Here is a 23,121-nt window from a genome sequence, read left to right as displayed (position 1 = left end):
TGTGTTTACTCCCTCTGTCCCCACAGGTCATGCCCACCTCTCTGGTCCCTCTGTGATGTTACCTTGTACCCCCCACCCTCTTTCTCGCACACAGGTGTTGCCTGTTTTGCTTGATTCTTCTACCCTGCTCTCCCTCCCCCCTTCCATCCTACTTCTCTAGGAGTCTGTCCTGATACATTCTGGTTTCACCATCACCGTTGTGGCCAATGCTGGATTTGACTTCTATGGACTTCATTGATTCACGGTGCGTCACCCTTTCTCATGGTGGCCCTGAATCATGCTGTTCCCATCTTCATCTTGTATCCAGGCTTGCAACATTATGTGTTACTACTGACTTCTGCAATTGTATTCACTCTCCCCTCTTGCTTCTCCACTCTATGGGCCTCATCCCGAGGTTGGTGCTAGTCATGGCTCTATTAGCGCCATGACTAGCACCATTACCGGTACTGTGTCTGCCCTGGTTCAATGGGGACTTACTGGTCTAGTCCGACCTTTGCGGGACCGGTAAGTCCCCATTGAAAATACCATTCCCCATTCCCATTTGAGCCCACATAGGGCTCAATGGGAATGTGGAGGGTGCTAATAACGGTACCGTAAATTACGGGACCGTTTATTAGCTCTGAAGTCCCTTTGCGGGTCCCGTCCTTAACGCCTGATAAAACCAGGCATTAAGGAAGGACCCGCAAAGGGACCTCAGAATAGGGCGCAAAGGGATTACCGGCACCGGTGTCATTACCAGTGCCCGATATCCCTTTACGCCCGGGTCGTAATGACCGCCTTTGACTGCTTACTCTCTGTTCTCTCCTCCTCTCTCTTTCTCCCTTTTCCTATCTCCTTCCCTCCTCCCCTTACTTTCTTCCATGCACTTACTCTATCAGAATTGTCCCTGGACCTAATATGATAGCAACCTCGTCTGTCTCCTCCCCCCTCCCTTACTTGTTTTTTTTCTCCCGCCCCAACTCCAGCACTATCTGAAATGTTGTCAGGCCTAGTACGATAGTCGCTTGTTTTGTTCCTCCCCTCCCTTTCTGCAGCCCTCTCCCTCACCTTTTGTTTTCTCCGGCTCTACCAGAAATGTCCCCAGGCCTAGTACGGTAGTCGCCGGTCTGTTTCCATTTCCTTCCCACTCTCCCCCTCCCTTCCTTATCTATGTCTTAGCTTTTGCACTATCTGAAATGTCGTCAGGCCGAGTACGATAGTTAATTTCACATCCTTACTGTTCATGGCCTGTAAGAATGTCATTGTATTTTTCCTGGTTCCCTCCCTTGCCTTGAAGCGCTTTTAAACACATTGTGTATAGGCGCTATATAAATAAACTATCATATCATAACCCGAACAGCATTACTTTGCACCACCTGTAACCAGTTAAGTTTACCTAACCCTGAGCAGGCTAGAGCAATAATCGAGGCGAGCTCCAGAGATGGCACAAGCCAGAGTGGGACAGTTGGAGGAATCGAGGAATGCTCTGATTTGGGCTAGGAGCTTGATATAGTAGGAGGTGCTTGATATAAGACTACTGATGTGTGATTTCATAGTGAGCTCTTGATCAAGAACTACTCTCAAAGTCTTGACTTTTGGAAGAGTCGCCAGGGTTCAGTCAGCAATTTGGAAGAAACAGTAGGTAGTACCCAATCTGCGTAGTTTTGGTGCAGTGCTGACAATCATAATTTCGGTTTTGGCATTAAGTGCCAGCCCGTTACGCAGCATCCATGTATGTGGTTGTAGACGGTGGTGTTAATAGTCACAGTGTTCAGAGTATGATTGCCTGTGAGAGGTGTAAGGCACTGTGTATCATCTGCATAGTTGGCGTATGTTATGCCTTCTGAATCCAACAACTCAAAGAGAGGCAAAGTGATGATGGTAAACAGAGTTGGGGTTACACAGGACCCCTGTTGTACACCACACACCAGCACATAACCATATGCAATGACGTCCTCATGATGAACTCTGTCCGTCCAATCAGTCAAAAAGGAGTGAATCCAGGTAGAGGCCTCACAAGAGAATGCAGCATAATCTTGCATAATCTTGCAGTCTAGCCACCAAGATAGAATGATCTGCTAAATCAAACGCTGAAGAAGGTCCAGAAGCATCAGAAGTGCAATTGTAGGATGTTAGACTTCAGATCCAGCAAGGTGGATTCAGTAATGTGGGAGCTTTTGAAGCCTGACTGCTTTAGACCCAGAATATTGTGTAGATTTAGGAACCCTTGGATTTGATAATGGGCAGTTTTGTCCAGAATCTTCAGAAGAAAAGGTGTGTTTGTGATTGGGCGATAATTGCATGCTAAACTAGGATCCAAGGAGGATTACTTTTAGGAGTGGAGAAATCCAGGCATGTTTTATCCCGGACGGCAAATGGCTCTCCTAAAACGAGGCATTAACAAATGTAGTGATAAGAGGGCAGAGTAACGTGGTATAGGATTTTGACGATGGGAGCCGGGTAGACACCACCTCTACAGTTAGAAAAACAACTAAGATATCCAACATGTCCGCTTCCACCACCTTCCTGAAATTGAACTGAGGCAGAGAGGCTGACTGATCTCCTGCAATTGCTCATAAGAGCAGAACCGCTCAAAGAGCCTAAATTGGCTGTGATATCACTCTTGATTTTGTATAACATTACATTCTGAATGGATGCACACCAGTTAGCATCTTTCACAATTGTGGAAATGTGAGGATGAGGGTCTATCGGCTCCCTCAGGATTTTAACTAGTTCCCTAGAGTTGGAAGTTGCCTCCTTAATTCTTTTGTCGTAAAATTATTGTTTTGCTGTGCAGATGGCAGATTTGTATGTTGTAGCTGCACACCGTAGCTTATTTTATAGTCCCGGGACATGGTCTTTTTCCAGATACGTAGGGTTCTAATTTTCTAGTGTTTTAATTTCTGAATATGTTTGTTTATTGTGTTTATATAGCGCTTTATGCCAAAGCGATGTACATTATAACAACAAGAATACAATAACAGTAGAAGCAATTACAAGATATGAGTCAAACCAGTAATACAGCAACTAGGACAATTTGCCAGTGGAGATAAATGAGGGAAGAAGGGGTGGAGAGGGGGAATGGAGTGGGGAACAGGAAGTGAGATAAGCTGAAGGCGAGAGAGGGGGACGGGGCATAAGAGGAGACAAGACAGGGGTAGAGAGGCAAGATGAGGAGGATAAAAGAGGGGTGGGGGATTGGGAAGGGCGGTTGAGGATCAGAGTATCAGGGAGGGGAGTGGAGAAGAAGAGATTTTAAGGAGACACGAAAGGAGGAATAAATGGGGATGGAACAGATAGAGAGGGGAAGGGAGTTCCAGTGGAGGGGAGCAAGGAGCTGAAAGGAGCGAAAACGAGAGGAGGCACATGGGGACGGGGGAACAAGGAGAAGGAAGTGATCTGCAGATCTGAGGGAATGGGAGGGAGTGTAGAATGAGATGAGAGAGGAGAGATAAGGGGGAGCAAGTTCATGAAGAGATTTAAAGACAAGACAGAGGAAGTGGAATTTGAGTTGGGAATGAAAGGAAAGCCAGCCAAGCTGTGAGAGCGAGGAGGAGATGGAGTCATGAGGTGAGAGAAGACAGAGGGTGTGAATGGTAGAGTTGTAGAGGGATTTTAGGGGGGCAAGATGAGGACCAGGGTGTCCGAAGAGGAGAGAAGAACAGTAGAAAAGACGAGAGGAGAGAAGGGAGGAGATTAAAAGTTTAGTGTATCAAGTAAAGTTTAGAATATCAGTACTAAACCACGCTTTAGATGGTTGTGATTTCATAGGTCTAAGTTTCTGCGGGGCCAATTTAGTTATGGCTAAGGACAACATGTCATGGTAGAGGGCAGTGATTACTTAAACCAGGTAAATTCCCAAACTTTTTTTCTCGGGGGGATCAGAACTCAAAGGGAATTCATTCAAAGAAGAAATAACAGAGAGTGAGTCTGATTACCCCTCTTTCCGTTGCCCTAATGTGTCAGCTTAACGCTCACAGACTAAACACAGCCCATCTTACTACTATAGGACATCATGGACCCAATGCAGGCACTTAATTAGAAAAAATAAATTCACTTTTAATATTTGTGTGGATAAAAGCAGGGGGCGACAAATGCCCCTCAAACAACATGACACAATTAAACAATTGAACAAGACATAGTTTGTTAAAAAAAACTTTGTTTCACTATGACTAAACAAGATACAAAAGTACTCGTGGAACACGGGGGTGCAAACGGACACAAAATGCTTTGTTTGTATATGAATCCCACAGTTAAATCATGAGGATATTACAGATAGATGTCGACATGTTTCGGCCGGTTTTTTGTTTCAGACACTATCTCTAGTGTCTTAGATCTCTCTTTTCTTAGGCCATCTTCAGGACGCGATTCCTTCAAAAGGTCAACAAAGACTTTATACCCCAGAGTTGTTCAGCATAACCACTTTCTACAAAAAATATATAAAAACACATACCACATATGAGTGCAGGCTGGTGTCTAGTCAAATGGTCGACAGACAAATGGTCGACAGGACAAATGATAAATTTTTTATTTTTATTTATATATATATATATTTTTTTTAGGTTTTCGTTTAGGGGAAAAAAGGTGTTTTTAGAAAAAAAAGGGGGTTTTGGGGGGACCCCCCCCCCAAAAAAAAATGTGACAAAAAAAAAAAAAGAAATTCGATCATTTGACCTGTCGACCTTTTGGTGTCGACCAATTGTCCTGTCGACCATTTAGATTCGACCAATTGACCTACAACCATGCAGGCCTCAATTATTGCAAGGGTTCAAACAAATTCATAGACATTAATACACATTACAAAATGTGCATCTCAATGCACTTGTGATACTAACATTAAAACCAAATTACACAGACAAACATGAATGCACAGGCGTCACTGCGACAAAAGATGTGGCATCAGGGCAACGTAAGCGAGCTATTCTAAAGGTAGCTCTTTTGTTTAATTCAGTGCTCAGTAGTAACACGGACTCTACGAATACTTCTCCGGTCAAGAGTATTCAGAACAAGGCCAAATTACTGTTCCTGTCTAAAGAAACTCTCATCAGGTCACATGTATCACATTTAACTTGTGAGCAAGAGCTAGGTGAGTCACAAAGCCTAGCCCTGAAAACCCAGAATACATAGGGTGAGCGAAAAGGGAGGGGGTATGGGAAGGAGGGAGAGGGGGGGGGGGGGGATCAAGGAAAGAGAACATAGCTATATTTCATCAAGCATATCATTATTACATGTCACATGATTAAAATGACTTTCAATAACTTGAGAACCAACGTTTTCAATTTCAAAAAAAGTGCATTAGATATTCAATGTCACACCACTCTCCACAACCTGTGGCAGGGTGTTTCAAAACTTACTTTGGTGATGGCAAAACACATTACATATTGGTCCCAGACCCAGGTGTGCCAACTACCACTAGGGACCTCGTGTCTTTTGTACTTATTTAACACACGTATCACAACTGGGACAGTCACTTACCATTGATGTGCAAAAGTTTAGCACTGATGTGCAAGAGTCCTGTAGGAAAAGGATAAAATATCTTTCACCAAAGAGTTTCTTTATCAACATATTTAACACCACATTGGTCTACATAAATTCCCGTTTAAGGGCTGTACTCTCTGCAAAATGAATAATCAAAGAAGAGGAGGGGGGTGACACATATCAAAAAAGTTATGCTTACCCCACTCTGATGGCAAGTGACTGCAATGCAAGAAGAGGGATAATGATTGCCCTATGGTAGAGGGCAGCCAGCTCAGCGGCTGACTCATGGTTTGCAAGATTGTCTAGAAAGGGAGTAAAGAGAGGTAACATAGAAACTGGGGTCAGTTTCCGCAGGTTATGACGCATCACTTTTAACAGGGGGACTGTGGATTTCCTTGGCGGAACTATCTATGGAAGTTGGAATTGAATGGGGTAATGGTCAGACCAGGGACATTGATCTATTTCTACATTAACCACCATTACCCTATGCAAGGCCACCCAGTTCAGGATTCTGCCCCCTTTATGTGTGGATTACATAACATTCTGTAGAAAATCAAATCCCCCCCAGAGTAGTCTGCACAGCTTTGGCAGAGGAGTCCGAGGGTCATCCAAGCCCAAGTTGAAGTCGCCATAATAATCACTCTAGATTGAGGTTTGAGAGAAGAGGAGATGCAGTCGAAGAGATTGGTTAGAAAATCTGGCACGTTATTAAGAGGACAGTAAATCACAATGATGTTAAGAGTGGTGTTGTTATCAATAGCCAACTGGACTTGCAGGACTTTGGAATCAGGAGTGCTGACGTCCTTGACTTGATGTATGTTAATCGATGCATGAAAAATGAAAGCAACTCCCCCTCCCTTTCCATGCAGGGAATCAGCTCTCAGTATGTTATACCCACTGGGGAAGCGCTAACGAAGGGTGGGACCTGCTGCAGGATGCAGCCATGATTCTGTAGTAGCACAGAGATCGATCTTATGATCTATGAAAAAATCGTCTACCTCAGTCGAATGTTTGATCAGCGATGTAGTATTTAATAGCATGCATCTTAAACTTCTTCTAGAGTTTACTGCCCCGGTAGAGTCAGAAATGCCGGCAAATGTATCAGTATGAGTAGAATTGGCAATTAGCTCAGAGTTCACATGATCTATATTCTGAGTAACCAGGTTCTGGCTGCTGATAATGTTTTCTGTGCCCTGGTGCTCCGCCCTTACTTTTTTTGTTAGGTTCTGAGGCACCTAGAAGGTTTACCTGCACTATGGGATCCATTTTGAGGGGGATGGAATCATTAGAGACTGAGAGCCAGAGCTCATCAAGGGAACAAAGTGACAAACTGCGCCCATTATGTCATGAACTGGGCACTCAACTGTTGTGGACATATTGACCGCATGGGGGTGAAGGGGAGCATAAGGTGTCTATGCAGGAGACAGACACACTACCCATAGCTACCACAAGTGTGGAATAGGACAGCGGAGGGTAGGGAAATCGGTAGGGCAGTATTCTCAGGAGTAATCTTAGGAGTAATCTTAGGTAGAGAATTTGCGGTTTTTGAGCACCGTTCGTAGCCATTTCAGTCCCTGAATTGATGTTGAGGGTCACATCAGGTAAGAGAGCCATTTTTAGGTACTTTTTGAACAATTAGAGATTTTCTTTTAAGCCAACATACCGCCGGGTATAGATGGGTGACCTTGCAAGTGATACTCCTACAAAGATATGAAGATTGAGAAGTGAGCTGAAATTATCCAGCATAGGATCCCACAGCCGCAGCCCAGTGATACCCGGAAGATAACCAGCAAAAACTTGCCTTTATGACGCCCCGCCACGGATCGAAAAAGGCTGCAATGAAGATGGGATATGTATTCCTAAGGAACTACTTGCCACACACAGCGTTAGAAATGCAAATTCAATTCAAATTTTGTTTGCAGTGGCGCCCCCAGACATTTTTCATAGGGGTGGCCTGATGAGGTAGCTGGAAATCTTGGGGTGGCACACCAAAACAAACACATAGAGGCAGGTGGACTGGTGCGGGCTTAGCGTTTTTTTTTTTTTTTTTTTTTTTAAATATATTTTTATTGTTTTTTTCAAGAAACATACAACCAGTATCATCAACACGACAATCAATTAAATATCCGCAATAATTCCCATTCCCTCCCTCCCCAAGTGAACCCGGACCGGGGTTACGCAGTCTGCTGCTGGCATTAGGGTGAGCCCGGGCTGTCCGGGTCCTCACCTGAGGTGCTGGCTTCCTTAGGACTGAACAGGGCCGTCGTGAGGGCAATCCACTGCAGGAGGTCCTCCGAGTCATTTATTTTTTGCTGTCTTTGCGCCAGCTCCCAGGCCCCGGTTTCAGCCACAGTCCATCTGCGAAGGTCCTCCCACCATGTTACAAGTTTAGGGGCTCTGGGACACTTCCAGGCCATTGCGATGCGCCTTTTAGCGAGGATGTACATCAAATCTTTGAGCCTGTTGAGAGATTTGTTTTTTTTCCCTCGTGGGTACGAGCCCAATAGACATGCCTTGGGGGATTGCACGTCTAGCGTTATGTCCTCCTCTGCTACCTTGGTCTGAATTTGCGACCAGAAGGTTCGTATGTTCGGGCAGGCCCAAAACATGTGGGTCAGGGAGGCCGCAGGTTCTTGGCACTTGGGGCACCGCACCACACCAGCGCCATTGAATCTCGAGATGACAGCTGGGGTAAGGTAGGCCCTATGGATGATGTAAAATTGGATAAGTTGAAATCGGGCATTCCTAGAGACCTTTTTGTGATAGTGTGTTATTGTTTCCCACTCCGTGTCGCCAAATAGTGTGTTCAGCTCGGCCTCCCATTTGCTCTTGCATGTGAGTTCGCTATGTGTGGTGTTGTCAATTAGGATCTCATAAAGCCTAGAGGTTTCGTGTCCCCCTTCTGCCACACCTATCAGGTTCTCTATGGCCTCGTGTCCGGCGCATTGGGATTCTGCATCCGGCCATCGCCTCCTAAGTCTGTCCAGCACCGCCCCGTATAGAAGGAACTGACCCAGTGGGACCCCAGTCAATTCGTGCAGCTCGGGAAATGTGTGGATGCCCTGGTCATCCACCAGATCGCCCAGAGTGGCGACGCCAGAGGGCTCCCATATATTCCGGATCGCCCTCCGGTCTTCCGGCCTAGTGAACATGATGGCGGCTATAGGGATCTGTGGGGAGTAAGGGTCGGACAGCTTGACCAACTTGCAGGCCCGACTCCAAATTTGAGTGCCTAGGCGGATGAGGTGCGCGTCCAGCGTTTTGGGCATTGGTCCGATCCAGAGGAGGTCCCTGAGCAGCCATGGTGCGTCTGGGGGCTGCAATAGGCGTGTGTCCGTCATGGCATCATCAGCCATCCACTGGATCACGTGCTTAAGCTGGGCCGCTATGTAGTAGAGCTCAAAGTTAGGTGTGTTCAGGCCTCCCCTCTCGTACGGTCTTTGAGTAATGTCTAGGGCAACTCTGTGCCTCCCCTCCCGCCATAAGAGTTTCCTACATAGCATGGCCAGGTCTTTGAAAAAACGCTGGGGGATGTTGTAGGGGACGTTGGTGAAGAAGTGTAGGAGACGGGGGAGTGCTACCATTTTAAGGAGTCCCGCCCTACCAGCCATCGAAAGGGGCAGTTTGCACCATAGGTCGATTGATTTAGCCAGTCCCTCCTTAGCCCTGCCCGTGTTCAGAACATGTTCGGTCTCAGGGTCCCGGTGGATCACGACGCCCAGATATTTGAACGTAGTGGGTTCCCATTTAAGGGCCAAAGGGGGGAGGTGTTCTTCCTTGGTTCCACTAAGTGCAGCCAGGGGGAATAAGCAAGACTTGCTGTGGTTAATCTGGACCCCTGTACATCTGTGGAACCCGTCTAGGGTTTCCAGGATGTAGGGGAGAAGGTGTTCGGGATCCCTCAGGTAGAGGAGCATGTCATCCGCATACATGGAGACAAGGTGGTTCACACCATTTATCGTTATTCCCCCGTCACCGTATTCCTGCCTAAGGTATGCTGCCACTGGTTCAATCGCTAAGATGTAAAGTAGAGGGGATAGGGGGCACCCTTGTCGAGTGCCCCTGGCCAGGCTCCATTTTTCAGAAAAAGTGTTGTTGGTACGCACTCTGGCGGTGGGGTTGGTGTAAATGAGTTTTACCCAGTTCAAAAAAGCCTTTCCGATCCCCATCTTTGCTAAGGTGGCATAAAGCCATGTCCATCGGACCGAATCAAAGGCTTTAGAGGCGTCGAGGGACACAACTGCATATTTACCGGGCATGCCGTTTGTGCTGTGTATCACGTGGTGCAGCCTTCGCAGGTTCTCGGACATAGAGCGACCCTGCATGTAGCCCGTCTGATCCTGGTGTATGAGGTATGGGACGGCTGCACGAAGCCTTCTGGCCAGTAATGCGGTGAGGATTTTGTTGTCTACATTCAACATGGATAGTGGGCGGTATGAGCCGCAGTCAGAGCTGTCCTTGTCGGGCTTAAGTAGGGGGATGATGGTGGCTTCAATCATGGTGTCGGGGAGGTGGCCTATGTCATACGCCTCGTTATATACTTTGGACAACAGGGGGGCCAGTATATCCTCATAGGCCTTATAAAATTCGCTCGGGAGACCGTCCGGTCCCGGCGTTTTACCCGAGGGCAATGACCTAATGGTGGCTGTGACCTCGTCGGGGGTGACGGGGGCTCCGAGGGGATCTGCCAAGTGGTCCTCCAGGCATGGGAGCCAGATGGCGTCTAGGGCGTCCTCGATCGCGTGGTCAGGGGGCGGGGCTGGATCGGAGTAAAGGGTTTGGTAATATTGTTTGAACGCTGCATTGATACCCACTTGCGTGTGGAGGGTCAGGCCGTCTGTATTACGAATGGAGCAAATGGGGTATCTGGGGGTTTCTCGTTTATAAAGCCATGCAAGAAGCTTCCCGGGTTTATCGCCCAGGGCATGATTCCTCTCCGTGAATTTAGTATAGCTCAACTTCCCCAGCGTCTCCCAGTGTGTTAGGCATGTTTGTTTAAGATCAATCATCTTTTGCAAGTGGGCGGGATCAGGGGACGGGGTGGCTTCGAGATCTTGGAGTTCAGTCTCAGCGTGCGCTAGCAGGGACGTGACGGATTTTAGGGCCCCTCCAGCCGCGGCTATCATTTCCCCCCTAGTTACCACCTTGTAGGCTTCCCAGGCTGTGCCTAAGTATCTGACGCTATCAATGTTGGTCTGCCAGTAATGTGTGGAACCCTCCCTGATTTGTTCGCTGAAGGCTTTGTCCAACAGCGCTTCGCTTCTCAATTTCCACGTGGGGATGGGGGGCCTGGGCGTCGTGGTCACCCACGAGGTCATCAAAGGGGAATGGTCTGAAAGTACCCTGGCTAGGTACTGCGTGTCCTCAAATCCCGCCACATGCTCTTCGCTAATGAACAGGCAGTCTATCCTGGTATGGACCTTATGTGGGGGGGAGTAAAAGGAGTAGCCTCTGGTTTCGGGGTTTTGCACTCTCCACAGGTCTTTCAGGGCATATTGCTGCGTGAGGGCGTTCAATATCTTGGCGGGTGGGGAGGGGTCCCCGTGTTTACCATCCGACCTGTCTATGCAAGGGTTCAGGGTACAGTTATTGTCACCTCCCCATATCGTTATGCATTCATCACTCGGGGTCAGCCGAGCGTACAGCGAGCGAAAGAAAACAGTGGCATCGTGATTCGGGGCATAGGTGCAAATCAGGCGGACGTCCCTCCCCTCTATGGTGCCCTGAACCAGGGCCATCCTACCTTCATTGTCCGTTTTGGTGTGGGTCAGCTTGACTGGGACAGAGGGGGCGATCCATATCAAGACGCCTCTGGCGTAGGTGGAGTAGGGGGAGCCCACTAGGGTGCCCCGCCAGACCTTGGCCAACGCTGCAAGCTTAGGGCCACATAAGTGGGTCTCCTGAAGGAGGGCGATTCCGACCCTGTGGCGTTTCATGTAGGCGTGGATGCGTCGCTGTTTGATATAGCTGTTTAGCCCCCTGACGTTCCAGGACATGACTCTGATCCTCTCAGCCATGGTCTGTGTGTGGTCGTGCGGCTGTGGGAAGCGTGAGGTTGAGGGGTTTGACGAACCTGGTCGTCCTGGTTGCAATTCTGCTGCGCTTGGTCCCGGTCCGGTTTGTGTCCAATTCAAACTGCAATCCCAACTTGGGGTTCGAACCCCCACAAACAACAACGTCTAACTTAACAAAAAACACAACTTCAAACATAACACGTCTAGCGAGGTTGCCCTTGCTCTGACATCCCCGTTTCTGCCCCATCAGACCAGGGTCTTCCGGTGCCCTACGGGCGGGTGAACTCACCCAAAGTATCCTGGGGTTAGGAAGGGGGCTGCCTCCGAAGGTGTTGTCAGGAGGTGCGCCACGACCGGCGCGGCTCCGGTTCCATCAGTGTCGCCACGACTATTGTCATATGAATGTACAATCGGCGACTGCAGTCAATGAGTGGAGAAGTTCCTATGTTGCGGGCGGCTAGGGCCCGCGCTGCTTCCGTTCGATGTCCGGGATCTGTTCTCTGTCCATCCATTCGCAGGCCTCTGCTGGGTTATCAAACAAGTGGGCCTTGTTGTTGCGCAGGACCTTGAGTCTAGCCGGGTAGAGGAGTAGATAGCGCAGGCCTGCTTCCTTGAGTCTCGCCTTGGTGTGGTGGAACTGGGCCCTGCTCCTTTGAACCTGCAGGGTGTAGTCAGGGTAGATTGCTATCTTTGCGGCGTCCCTCTGTATGGATCCGCCCATCCTGGTGAAGGCCAAAATGGATTCCCTGTCCCTATAGTTGAGGACTTAGCGTTTTTATAAGGGTGGGCATGGCCCCCCTTGGCCACCCCTCGGTGGCGCCTATGTTTGTTTGACAGTGCAAACAGAAAGCTCAATACAGCTAAACCTTGATTAGTTGGAAAAACTGTAAATCGAGAGGCAAACTTCAATCACTCATCCAAAAAACATGTGCACTGCATACACGTCAGGGGGCAGTCCTAATAAGTGTCAATAGTCGCACACGTACCAGTGCTCTTTCATAACTGCTTGCTGTAATGCTGTAAAAACATGGGAAGTGGTGGGGACCACTATTTAAGGGAGCATGGGATATACACACATACTGGGGATTTTCATTTCTGAATTCTTTCACGGCTTTAAACATTTTATTATAGCTGTTTGCCGGCCTGGCCTACTGCAGAAGCAGGGTGCCCTAGAACCTGGCGCGTTTCTTGAATGATAAATGGCCTTTTTATGGATCAATGACGTCAGTTATTGGCTCATGTGCAGGAATTGGCATGAGTACTGGTGCAGTCTGCCTTTGGAGTATTTGCATATTGATTTGAGGACCAATAAATGGTTTATGAGAGGGTCATTCATGAACAAAAGTGGTTTAAGATTACACTTATTGCCCCATTTCTGGTGGGGGAGTTGACTGCCAACATTCTTTTCGATGTTTCTCCCTTCAAATGTTGCTATTTTGACCAAACTGGATCTGAAGTATCTGAAAATGCAGGTATTTGTATAGAATATGTGGGGCAGGCTGCCGCCTAGACCCACATCTGCTTCTCCTGTTGTCCTTGCACCTGTGAACAAAAAGCGTGTCCTCCCACTTCAAAGAAATCATGGCTTCCTCACAGCAAACTGATAGATGGTTGCCCCTTAATTATACCTCTTATTGTGCCAAACCCGTCCACTGTAACTGGAGAAGAGTACATGATATCATAGATATCATAGAAGGGCTGAATGCATGTAAATCTAATGTCAACCCTTTCTATTTCTGTGTCATTTACCCACAGTACAGCCCCCCATACTTAATTCGTTAGACCAGGGCTCCGTAACCTTTGGCTCTCAAAATGGTTTATTGTATTTATTTGTTTTGCTTAAACTTTGATGTAATGCTGCCCCTACCAAGAGGGTCTCGGAGCACTTTATAAAGCTCATAGGGAGGAGGTGAAAAAGAATGTACAATGTTCACAGAACAGGAAAAGAAGATTGGGATTGGCAAAGGATAGCAAGGGAGGCGGTCTGGCTGGTTAGGTTTAGGGAAAGGAATGCACTTGGAGGTTTTTGCGGAAGGTGATGATGAAAGGTGTGGCACAGATGTGGGATGCAAGGTCGTTCAAGGCTCTCGGTGCTCAAGGGTGAAGGCTTGTTTTTGTGTGTGGGACAGCCTACAGAATGGAATGTGTCGAAGATTTTGCTTAGCTTGTCCAGATGTTTCTGATGGTAATGGGATGTAGTTTTTTTTTGCAGGCGGGATGGGATTTTGTGGTGGGTGGCCTTGTGTACCATGCTGAGTCATTTGAAAGTAATTCTCTGGGGTATTCGTAGCCAGAGGATCTGGAAGAGTGCTGAGGTGATGTGCAAGTGTTTGGGTAGGTACAGAATGAGTCATGCAGCTGTGTTCTGTTTGGCTTGCAAGAGTTTTGCTACAGAGTCCAGTGAGGATAGCATTTACATAGTTCCACTTGGAGAGAGCTAGTGCCTGGACTGCTGTACAGAAGTCATCAGTGGGATAATGTGTCCTATCTTGCATAGGAGTTGTAGCTGTAGATTGCATGCTTTGGTGATGGATGCTATGTGTTGTGAGAACGATAGGTGGAGATCAATGGTGAAGCTCTAGGGACTTCACTCCTAGGGAGCGGAATATGTGTGGGTTGCCTGTGGAGAGTTCTTTGGTTCAGCGTGTGCCCGGGGGAAGGGGCAGATAAAGAGGTATTTTGGATGGGTATGAGTTTGAAGCAGTGGGTGGCCATCCACGTGGTGATGGTGACAACACAATGTCTGAGGGTGTGGAGCTTTGAGCGGGAGGATATTGGGAAATGTATTTGTGTGTCACCTACATAATGGTGAAAGTGGACGGTGTTGTTGCTAAGAGTTTGACAGAAGGATTCAACATGTAGGCTGAAGAGTAGGAGCGATGAGGAAGATCCTTGCTGTGGTACTCCTATTTGAGTGGGTTAGAGTTTGATAGATAGGGGGTTATAGACAGCGTGTCCTGTCAGTGAGGAAGAAGGTAACATAGTTGAACACAGTGCATGATATTTTAATCCTAGGGTGTATGATGATTAGGACATGGTGTGCTCAATAATGTCAATCTGCAGTGGGGTTAAAGAGGAAAAGAAGGGCTGTGTGTCCTGTGTCAGTGATGTTGTGGCGGTCATCCATGATGTGAAGTATGAGAGTCTCTGTGCTGTGTCCTGGTGGAAACCTAATTGGAAGGGGTGAGGAGTTTGTTTAGGGTGATGTGCTGTTTGAGTTGACTCATGACAAAGCATTGCATTATTGTGATGAGGTATGGCAGGATTGTGATGGGGTGGTAGCTCTCGGAGCATGGGGGTTGAGGGATGGTTCTTTGAGGAAGGGGAGATTTAGCTGTGCCGTGTGAGAGGCATGAGTTGATGATATTGATGCAGTGTGGAGACAGGGTGGTGATGCAGTTTGATGCAGCCTGAACTGGTTTTACTTTATCCAGAAAGAGTCCGGTTTAGTTTTGGATGTGAGGGTGACCAGGGTGTCTTAAATTTGGGGTGGAATGTGCCTCAGGTGTTGGATGGTTTCAGAATGGGGTTCGAAAGAGGGACTGTGGAAGTGAGGGCTTGTCTAATGTTGTGTATTTTGGAGTTGGAGTAGTCCATGAGGGAGTTCCATACTGAGATGGATGAGGGCATGGTAGGGGGTGGTAGGTGGTTTGGGGAGTGACTTGATGTTAAAAAAAACATTCTGTATGCGACTAGGGGCAGGTTGGAGCTCTTGGAGGTAGTAGGCATCCTTGGCGCTGTGTATGGCCATCCTGCATTAAGAGTGGCATTCTTTGAGTGGTTTTGTGGTGGAAGGGCATGGGTTCCTTTGCCAGGCTCTTTCTATGTATCTGGCTTTCTGCTTGATGGTCATGAGGGAGTCATTGCATCATAGCTGGTGGTGGTGGAGGTGGTTGCTGGGTTTCTGCATTTTGGAGGTGATATTTGGTCAGTGCTTGGGTGATTGTGGAGTTATCATTGCTGAGAAGTAGGTGGGGCGAGGAGGAAAGTGGGTGGTGGTTGGAGTGGAGCCATTGTGCTATGTCACAGTTTAGTTATTTTATTAGACGAAATCTAAACCTATAATTTGACTATCTTTAAATCACAAGGCTACCGTTAGGCACTTGTTTACACAGCTCACATGTGACTGTTGGTGGTCTTGAATGTCCCAGCTCGCCTTTGTGTCCTTGAGTTTTCACAGCTCATTTGCGCCTTTCTTTGTTGTCTTATCTTTTCACTACTCTCCTGTTTTCCTTTGTGGCATTGTCATAGCTCACTCATGCCTTCTTTTAGCCTTTCATGTTTTAACTGTTCAACGCAGACCTTTGTTTGTTGGCATTGTGTTTTCACACTTCATGTGTGCCTTCCTTTCCACTCTTGTGTTTTCACAGCGCACTGTGCCTCCCCTTGCAGTATTGTACTTCTCAGCTCTCCTGTGGCTTAACTTGAGGTTTTGTGTTTACACAGCCACATTTCATTTACTTTGTGGCTCATCCATGCCTTTACTTCTGGCATTATATTTTCACAGTTTGTTTGTGTCTTCCTTTGTTGCCTTGTTTTTTTCCAGCTAACCTGTGCCTTCCTTTTCGGTCTTAAGTTTGCACTGCTTATCTGGTCCTTAAATGTGCAGTGTTCTGTTCCCACATCTCACCTGTGCCTTCATTTGTTGTCTTCTGTTTATACATCTGCTCCGTGCCTTAATTTGTTTTCTTGTGTTTACATAGCTCAACCATGTCCTCATTGGTGGTCTTGTGTTTACACATTGCATGTGTGGTCTTGAGTTTGCACTGCTCACCCGGTCCTTCATTTGTAGTCTTCTGTTTCCACATCTCACCTGCGCCTTCATTTGTTGTCTTGTGTTTACATAGCTCACCCGCGCCTTCATTTGGGACAGACAGTGCCAGCCAGGTTGATAGTCAAAGCACCCTCTCCAGTTCCAGGAGGACTCCAGGGCACCCAGGATCACCTCACCCCATGGTGAAAGGTAACGCTGTAGTATTGCCTGCGCGATGTACCCCAAGGCATTGAAGAGTTATAAGAGGTTGGAAGAGGTTCTTCCAGAAAAGCAGGTGTTCTGAGATCCAAGCACTTACCTGTTGAGCTCAGTAGATAGAGGCTCGTACAGTGGCTTGGTCAGTCTTGATAGACCCTGTTTTCTCTCTATACATGTAGACCGCTAGTGCTGTGACATCAAAGCACATACAGGGTTAGACTATAATCCCTGAGGGAGGACCTTTAGTTGATTTAGCTGCTTAGAGTCACCCTTTTTGAAATCTGAAAGAGATGTAAACGTAGAGTTGTCATAGAATTATAGTCAACTGAAATTTTCCCCTTGTGGGCCCTGGCCCTGCAAGCCAACACTGAAAGTCCTGATCAAGCAAAGGACACATGATTAGTGCAGTTGTCCTTCTATATCAAGCAAAAGACTATTGGAAGGTGGGAAAGGGTGAATCAGGAACTGGGGTTGTAATGACTGTATCCTGTATTCAGTGTCTCTAGCCCTTTCACTCAATGATGGTATGTCTATCTATTCGTGTAGCGCTTGCACTCAGCGAGGCAATCACAAGATTATTGTGTATAGGCTTCCACACTCCTCTTTCAATCAAGCTTGGTTATAGGTGAAGCATTGATAGCACACCTTGCCTTTCAGGTCCTGGGCCAGTAGGAACAGTGCCTCGTTCTAACACCCAACACAGTTGGCCACCTTCTGCTCCTCTCCACCATCTGCACACCCCTGGGGATTCCCACATGGTAATCCCCTTTTTAAAATTCATCCTGTCAGGGAGACAACGACATGTGCTCACCACCCCCCCACTCCCTCTTGCTGGGCACCTGCAGCATCTATACTGCCCCCTATGTTCATTAACTGGTGCATGGTATCCCTGTGGATCCTTTTAAGTGACCAAGAGCTATCCATACACCTGAAGCTGTTGTCAGCAAAAGACCTTCTTTGCATTGAAACCTTCCTCATCGTCTTCCATTCATGGATGTTAGCAGATTACCTTACACAAAACCCTCCGAAGATAAAACGTGTTCTTCTGCGCTATTGCATGCCCACTCCACCTGGTTAAACCTGGTTCAAAGACTGCTTTCTTTCAAACCTCCCCCTCTGCCTAAATCCATGTGCCAAGTCACCAAGCTTGCAAATTAACCTTTAGCCTTCTACAAAATGTCAAATGTCAAATGTTGGCTCCCCAATTAAACTTTCCGACATCAGTTCAACCCAACCTCCCTCAAGCAGATGGATGGAACACTATTCGGACTTGTCTGCGACCCTACTCTTGCCCATTGAAAACATCCTCCCATATGTTTTGTCAAATGCACTCAAAAACATAATACCATGTTTTTATAAAGCTGTGCTTGCCAGATCCTCCTACTGCTAAGTGCTCTAATAATTGAGATTATAATTAACACATGTTCTCGTGGTCAATTCATTAACCTCGTAATGATGGACTGAGCTAGCCTTGATGCAATGCAAACCTGTGGCTACTTGCCAAACACAGATGTCTGTGGACGAGCACTTAACTCGCTGGGATATATTATGAGCTTCAACTATGATCACATCAACCATAAACTGAAGGTTTCACTTGGTTGCCCCATTCTCCTAAGATTTGTTTAAAATGAAATCTATGCTTCATCTACAAAGCAGTTTACAGCCATAAAAAACAGGCTGGCAAAGAAATTGACAATAGCTGGAGGTGTATGCCAAACGAGGATCCAGACTGGCAGTCAGGAAATGTAACAGCAAAAGCTTGCGGACAGCAAGTACACCCTAAGACTATGGGCAGATCTTCCTCTAATGTGTCAAAATCACCCCTTTGCGCTTATTTTTCAGCAATGAAATCAAAACTCAATTGTTCCTCATCCACCTCACACTGAACCCCTAATTATACAATCCCCTAACAACCCAACCACCCCACAAACTCCGCTGTGAAAACCTATCTGTGCATCTGCAAAGAAATTATGAATTCTGCTCCTGAAATGTACACCCCGAAGGTTCAAATAAACATGTGCCTAACATTAATTGGCACCTATACTCCTGATACTTGAATATAGTATTCACCAGCATTAGGTCTTTCATAGATTCACATGCTGTGAATAGCCCCCGCCGTAAGGCAGGGAATCCTCGGTAACATAGAGCAGTTTAAAATGAAACTGAAAACCTCTATCACCTTTGTGCTCTAGTATAGTCACTTTTGGGTTTTACTGCCCGCTCCCTTAGCTCCTCCTCTGTTGGCCATCTTGAGATGTTTTACTACAAAGCAATTCAGTGCATCTTGAAGCTAGATCCATGCTATAAAAAATTCAGAAAAAAAAGGTTATCCCGGGTTCGGGGGAGCATGGTGAAAGATTGACAGGTTGGTCTTTTGCTCTTTCCTGAGGTCAGGTAACTTGTGTTGCTTGCAAAGCTCTGCGTGTTTCAGGGGTCTTATGGCAATTCCCAGAAAGATCAGGTACCTGTGAGGAACTTGGAGAAGACCAGTATCTGTGGGAAGTTCTGCAAGTTAGAGCAAAGGTTGACGTGTTGTGCTGCTGACTTCTCTGCAGATTGCTCTGCGACTCTTGGCGAGGAGCTTCAAGCTGATACAGGTGTGTAGTGGGAACAAGAGCAGTCATAACAGCACTGGGTTTTATTTCTCTCCATTGTTTGGGCAATAATATTTATACGCTATGCCAATGTATAGGGCCTTGCAGTCGTCTAGTTTTGGCCTGGTTATGGCATGAGTTAGGATGACCAAGTGGGATCTAGTCAGGAATGGCGGAATAGGTCTAAGTCACTGCGTTTGGTTTTCTGATGTTTGTGTGGGGGTTGCATAGTCATGCAACTGTTATCTGCAAGGGTTTGTGCGTTTGTTAGCAGGATTTGGTGTCTTAGGTGTTCAGGCTCCTGAAGAAAGATTTATGTCTATCAACCGACCTTTGGTGGAGGGATGGTGGTGTAGAGACCAATTGTGTCTTGATGTGTGTACCCTCGTGCTGCGTAACATTTGTGTCATTCGATAGCAGTGGATGTACAACAATCATCTGCTGGCATGCATGCAGTGTTTTTATGCATGTTGAGCACAAGTGTTAAGAGTGAAGAAATCCGGAGCATAGTACAGGTTATAGCGATTGGGATCGTGTAGGTGCTGAAGTTTTGTGCATCGCCAACATGGCCAGTTTTACAGGAAAGACTAGAACCAATTGGTGAAAATATTGGTTTAAATCTTCTCTTATCTTGTATTGCTTGCTTAGTCGGGTCATAGGTTGCAAGCTGCACATAACGTACAAGCAGGGCGAGTTGGCTACTGTTGATGAATTGATGCTCGTTGCCAATGATGTCAACGGATGCCTTTTTGCACCTCGAACTGGTCAAGAGCCTAACTACCAGCTGCCACAGAGATTGTTTTTTTCTCGGCGTGATTGAAGTTGCTGGATGGCTGCTTTTCCTAATATATTGACATTGAAGGGCATGTTCGAGAATTGGTGGTAGTTGATGTCCAGGTGCAGAGTGGAATTTTCAGGAGAGAGGTAATCCAGGTGTTTTTAGTTGGAAGCAGTGTTTGTAAAGGACACATGGAATAAATATGTAACACGTGATGTAGTACTTGCCATTGTCAATTACTGGTTTTTATAGGTATGGGTCAGCTGAGCAGGAATAGATCGTAACATTAGTTAGTTAGTATGCCAATAAGTGTGATGGAAAGTAAAGCCAGTGGCTGTGAGTTGTGGCAGGGATTATTTGGGTGTGATTACTGGTTATGTCATCTTGTTTACATTTTTGGTTGAATGCAGTTGTCTTGTTCCGTGGCACTATTAATGTTTGAAGTATCCTAAAAGCATAATTTTCAGTCCCTCATTGCCCCCCACCCATGGGTACACTGAGGAATATATAACTAAGTGAGTGAATGTTTTAAGAAACATTACGAAAATTCAGAAAACCCAGGGTCTATCCTTCTCCCAGTTCCCTTCTATTTTCATTGATAACTTGAAAGCATAATTGGCAGGAAATTGATTGAATGTACAGGGTACTGTCCAGTGAGGATGAATGGATTGCCCTCTTCCGTAGTTTGTATTGAAAAGCTCTAAACAGCATCTACCTTTGCAGAGAGGATATTTAGAGACCAATATCTGTCTCATTGCAAGAATTACACCTTCAATATCACCAGGTGACATACAAGAGCTGCAAATACGTCTAAGTTTAAAATGAATCTTAAGGTGCCAGCATGCCTCAGAATCCGCCCTAATTATGGCACTGTGCTCTTCAGATATTGTGCCACCCTTACCAACTTTGGGAACTGGTACCCATTGACTTGTTACCCGCCTCACTTTCCACAAACAATATATTGTCTGCAGCATTGTGTTGATTAATCATGTCCACTGTTCTTTTAGCCATGCAAGAACGAGCTGCTCAAAGGGCTGAACGAAGGAGGGAGCTGGAGGAACTCCGGAGAAAACGTGAAGAGGAGAAACTGGTAGGCATCAGAGGATATCGTCCCAGTTTAAATATGGTTATCGAGTTCACTAAGTAGCAAATGTGCATAGTGCTAAACAAATACATCTGGAAAAAGTGGTTTCTAAAGGGTGATGCCCATTTACTGATTAGATGATTGCATACATGATCATGGGCTTCATGACAAGTTTGCAGTTAACTGGAAAAACTCTCAGTAACAGATTTATCCCCTGATTTTCCAGTCTGACAGATATCCGGTATGGAGCATATTAGGAGAAAATTCCTCTTATACAGACATGGAGGTATTTCCTTCATAAACATTGACAGAATTACCTCCGCAGAAATTCCTCCAACCCCCCAGTGGAATCTTATAGGACTCTATAATGGGGGGGAGGACAAAAACTTGTAATGTTGCAGATCTACGACAATGGTAAATGGGTTTAGAGGAAAACCCGTAATCAGACCCTGTATAATGAAGGATTTTGATGGTGGCAAACAGTTGATTGAAACACGAAAACCTCTTTGTTCTTTATACACTTCTTGGTCCTGCGCATACTCGGGCCCCCTTATTATCTGCTTCCCCTCTTTGAGGTCGATACTGTCTGTACAGTAACCTGTGGTTTCGCCTGAAAGGTTTAATCATGGTCATTACGTTTGATCTTATTTTGGTACTACAACCAAAAACAGGAGTGTGCGCATACATATGGGAGATGGTGCTAGGGGGAGAAACGGGGTCTGGGGAGACCTATTCAAAGAAAAAAACATTTTGCACTAGCACAAATAGGTCTAACTAAATTACCACAAAGTGATTTATTTAGATGAAATCACCTAGAACCTGTGTCCGACACACAACTGTTACTCGTTTCAAGGTATAGGTCAATGAAGGTTTGATTAAGTGAACACATAACCCCACCAGTATTATCAAATCCATCCTGGCCCATCATAGGAACATTTAACAGTACTGGAAGATTGGCAGCCGGCCGAGATATGTTCCTTGTGTTAGCAACACCCCTTTAGAAATTGCAATGGTTTCCATGATGGACTGTTCTCCTCGAACTACAAGAATAAGAAGTGTGTTTTTAAAAAATATACCCTCACAATAGAGTACACCTGAATTATGTACATTGGTGTTACATTTTTGTATCAGTGAGTTTTTGCCAAGTGCAGAGGCGATGGAATGAATCTTTGTGCATGCAGCCATACCCTTAGGATCTATATTATTAGGATTGCATCTGGTTGAGTGGTGAAGAGATAAGCTCTTTTCCTAGGATCTCAATATAAAGTGGAGTGACGTTAGCATAAGTATAAAACCCGAAACCGGCAAATCTGAGAATGGGGCCCATGGGTCGCAAGTACATATTGAAATGTTTAGGGGCGAGGATAGTGCCACGAGGGACTCCTGAAGTAGGAAGGGCAGGTGGGCTGAGTAAACGACTTGGCTGGCTTACTTGGATTAAGACCCTACACATTATTACTTAAGAATACTGTTCATTGCATGTGTTGTCTGTTCATTTACAATAGAATAAATTCATAGAATTTGTATAAAATTGTTCTTAACGAATCCATTTGACTTGTTCACAGCTACTTGTGTGAAGTGAAAACATTTCAATGTATATGTCTTTCATTTGAACTTGAGCCTGTCCGAGGCAAGCACACCTGTGATAGAAATGTAGAAGACGATTTTCCCCATAGGTTTCTGTACGCGTACAGTCCATGGGTCCATTATGGGTCTCTTATGCTTTTGAAAGAATTGTTTAGTAATTCTGCATTTCCTTATGAAAGACTCTCTAGTCTAAGAGAGTAGATGACTCGGCTGCTGGTTTGTGGCTCTCGTTCTCTAGCATTAACAACTGCAAACGGATGAAATACTTTGGGCCTCATTACGACCCAGGCGCTAATGGGTTAACGGCACCGTAAAAGGCTGCGGCGCCGTTAACCTATTAGCGCCTAATTACGAGGTCCCTTCGCGGGACCCGACCTTAACGGCTGGTGTAGACCAGCCGTTAAAGTAGGGACCCGCAAAGGGACCTTGGTGCTATTTGCGGCACCGTACTTAGCGTCTTCCCCATTCCCATGAGCTCTATGGGGCAAAAATGGGAATGGGGAAGGGCCATGGAGGAAGGGGGAATTACCGCCCCGCCAACCTTGTAATGGGGTGGTAATTCCCCCTTTCTCCATGGCGGAGTCGGTAACTTACCGGCATGGACCATGGTACTAATAGCACCATGGTCTTCCGCC

At 46.3% G+C, this 23,121-nt stretch overlaps 1 protein-coding gene across 1 annotated transcript in view; it reads left to right on the top strand.

The window, feature by feature from the left end:
• The window catches only part of CCDC191 (coiled-coil domain containing 191), a 299,595-nt gene that overhangs the window by 227,492 nt on the left and 48,982 nt on the right, over positions 1–23,121 (top strand). The window contains exons 11-12 of the mRNA XM_069635893.1: positions 16,319–16,434; positions 20,823–20,905. Of these exons, the coding sequence (XP_069491994.1) occupies positions 16,319–16,434; positions 20,823–20,905 (199 nt within the window). The remainder of the gene's footprint in view (positions 1–16,318; positions 16,435–20,822; positions 20,906–23,121) is intronic.

The sequence above is a fragment of the Ambystoma mexicanum genome, chromosome 7p (assembly GCF_040938575.1).
Source record: "Ambystoma mexicanum isolate Mex_15411 chromosome 7p, UKY_AmexF1_1, whole genome shotgun sequence".
NCBI lineage: Eukaryota > Metazoa > Chordata > Amphibia > Caudata > Ambystomatidae > Ambystoma > Ambystoma mexicanum.
The sequence above is the reverse complement of the archived record's forward strand: the minus strand, read 5'-3'. Positions and strand labels throughout refer to the sequence as shown.